Here is a 2,953-nt window from a genome sequence, read left to right as displayed (position 1 = left end):
TCATTAAATTCGTCAATCCATATGAAGCCATAAAGTTTTTTCACGACTGTATTGCATTGAAAACAGCTTTGCAAGTGATCTAACAAACAATAAACAAAAAATTATGCAAATAATAAATTTATTCTGGTAGTTTCAAAGAAATTGGATGGCAAAGAACTACTTCAATACTTGTTAAATGATTCAAACTCGACAGAATTCAAAATGCCTTTGCGCTATCGATGCTGAGTATATATGTTAGAGGCAAACTACCAATTTATAATTTGAAAATATACGGTTGAAGATTCAAAACATTTTCATCTTAATTTAACATAATAAATAGTGATGCATTTCCTCCTAATTGTGGTATGCTGATGACAAAATTAAAGTAACCAAACTTGGAAAACTTACATAAGCAAAGTTGAGGTAGCCCCAAATGCAGCAAAATGTTTGAAACAATGAGGAAGTATGATTATGTAGTCACTAATTAAAAAGGTTCATAATCTATGCTATCCCTGTCCATCTTGTAATCAATCTGAGACTAGAAATTCAGCTACCAAAACATGGTACAATGTAATCCTTAATGGGACTAGTAAATTGAAGGAAACAAAGAAATCATCTAGCAACCGTACTAAATATGCAATAAAATCATTTGATGCTAATATCACTTAATCCACCAAACCATCCAGGCTCCACATCTGCTCGAAAGTTGACTCTAGAGGGTGGTTGTGAAGCAAGTAGAGCCTCCTTAATGTTGTTTAGGATTCCTTTGTCATAGGGGTTTCCAGAGCTCACATACTTTTGGTGAAAATGCTCATAAGATGTCTGCACGAGGCATAATATAGAAATTCCATCATAATTTGTTTAAGCAGCTATTTAGACTGGCTTTCCCCTTCTATGTTTATATGCCAAAGCAGAAATTTCCTCAAAGCTGTGCACTTTAAATAATTGTTGTACCAAAAAATTCGGTACTGTTCTCAAAAGAATTGGCCGTTAATTAATCTATTTGACATACAATAAATACAATCATTAAAGAAAAATAGGCACTTATTCAACTTTGAGATAAACCGTGATGATATAAGTACTGTTGGCATAAATGAAAGTATAAAGGGCAAACCTGGTTTATAGCAATTAGATAAACATGATAACAAGAAAAGCCAGCAAGAAAGCACATGGCTACAAAACTGAATAATGTCAATGCCACTGTCTCCGGGTCATTTCTTAGCAATCCAATCAACCCATTTCCATCTCCGGGCAATTTGTGATGTAGTGGTTTGCATGAGAAGATAAATATGAAGGCAAACAAGAGCAATCCTGTCAATAGAAACGTTACATGAAGCCGATAATTCCTCTGCATTTTGAAAGAAAAAATTAAGAAATTATAGTTAGTAAAGTAATTTTAATGCCAGAAGGACTTGCAGGGTTGTGATCATACATACCAGTCCCACACAATGCCCGATCCAGGTGCAATGGTGATCGAATTGTTGGATGCAATTGTTACAAGTTGCACAATGACAAGTTCTTGGTGGACGATAAATGTTACAAATGTTACAATACTTCAACTTCACCTCTATCCCATTTATGACAACTGCCCTTGATCTCCTTCTGCGTTTACCAGCATCAATTGTTCCCAATTCAACTGATGAACACTGATCGTTTCTAGGAATTATACCAGGATCAATGGTACTGACAAATACCAAGTTCACAAGAACCTGCATTGAGGGCAATATATAGTTACATCAGCGAAAGGGCATTCGATTACGCTCACAACTTTCTCATACAAGTGTGTGTGTGTGTGTGAAATTTAGTTTAGGACTAACAATTGTTGTCAAAATTGAAGATGTTACGATGATGGCCGGATTCCTTATGTCACTTGCAACATGAACCGCAAATGTCCAACTTGATAGACTAATAGCAATGGCAGATAAAATCAGCCCTTTTGGATCCGGACCACAAATCAGTCTCCCCTTGAAAAAGAATACCTACATTCACAATAAGAAGTCTAACATCAAATCCTCCATTTTTTTTCGCGTAAGCATCAAATCCTCCATTTCTTCTTTGATTTAAACCAATAAACTAAAAACTTTATCAGGATTCAGCAAAGTACAATGATAAGAAATAGCTTTGGAACGTAAAGCAAGAGGAAATGGAGGATTACATTGTTTCCGGGCAAAAAATGGTAAACTCTTGCTTGTTCAATTTCGTCGCCTCGACAAAATCGAAAAGATTTTTCTTGAACCACCCTTTTGTATCCAATTATTTTCTCCCAAAGAGAAGAAAGCAGTTGCTTTCTTTTTGCTTGAAAACTAACTTCAGAATTCTTATCTACCTTCTTTCCTGATGACATAGTACTTTCTGTAGGTTGATCAATTTCTAATGAGGCAGAATTATCGATAGCTTGAGCGACTGAAAAATTTAGGCTGCCCTCTTTCTCTTCACTCGCCATCCTCTCCATTCTCTCTTTGTTTCTACTATCTAGACTCAAATTAAGAACTTCAATTGTGGTTCAAACTTGTGACTGGAAAAGATATTTCAGAAAGCGGTTACTATTTTTGTGTTCATTAGGTCCAAGCCATCGGGTTAAAGCGTGCACGCACTACCCGGATGCAATATAAAGCAAAACAAGCCTTTCAAATTGGGCTCGGGGAGGAACCCACTGAAATGGGTGGGTCAGCGGATTCCCAATGGATGCCAGATTGAACCAGTAGATCACTATAATAAAGGGTGTGTTTGGACGTGAATATTTGAAATAATTAGTATAGTACTTTTTGCGATATAATGTATGTGACATAAAAAATAATTAAAAAGATAAAAATGTATGTTAAAAATGTGTTTGTGATGCAAGCAAATAATTTTTTGAGAAATAGCTGCAAACACACCCGTAGTTTTTTAATACAAGATATGTCATATGACATCACTAAATAATGTTATTATAGAATGCTAACAATTGCGAGAGTTGTGACAAATAAAAATGTAA

General features: G+C 35.3%; 1 protein-coding gene across 1 annotated transcript; it reads right to left on the bottom strand.

The window, feature by feature from the left end:
* Positions 1-624: 624 nt before the first annotated feature.
* LOC113771576 (probable protein S-acyltransferase 7) lies at positions 625-2,422 on the bottom strand. The gene is made up of 5 exons (XM_027316150.1): positions 2,288-2,422; positions 1,792-1,958; positions 1,416-1,704; positions 1,094-1,327; positions 625-801 (listed from the first exon to the last, which is right to left on the bottom strand). The coding sequence occupies exons 1-5, from the start codon at positions 2,420-2,422 to the stop codon at positions 625-627; spliced, it is 1,002 nt and encodes a 333-aa protein (XP_027171951.1).
* Between the last annotated feature and the right edge of the window lie 531 nt (positions 2,423-2,953).

Source organism: Coffea eugenioides, chromosome 5, assembly GCF_003713205.1.
Source record: "Coffea eugenioides isolate CCC68of chromosome 5, Ceug_1.0, whole genome shotgun sequence".
NCBI lineage: Eukaryota > Viridiplantae > Streptophyta > Magnoliopsida > Gentianales > Rubiaceae > Coffea > Coffea eugenioides.
This window is presented reverse-complemented; position numbering and strand designations above follow the sequence as displayed.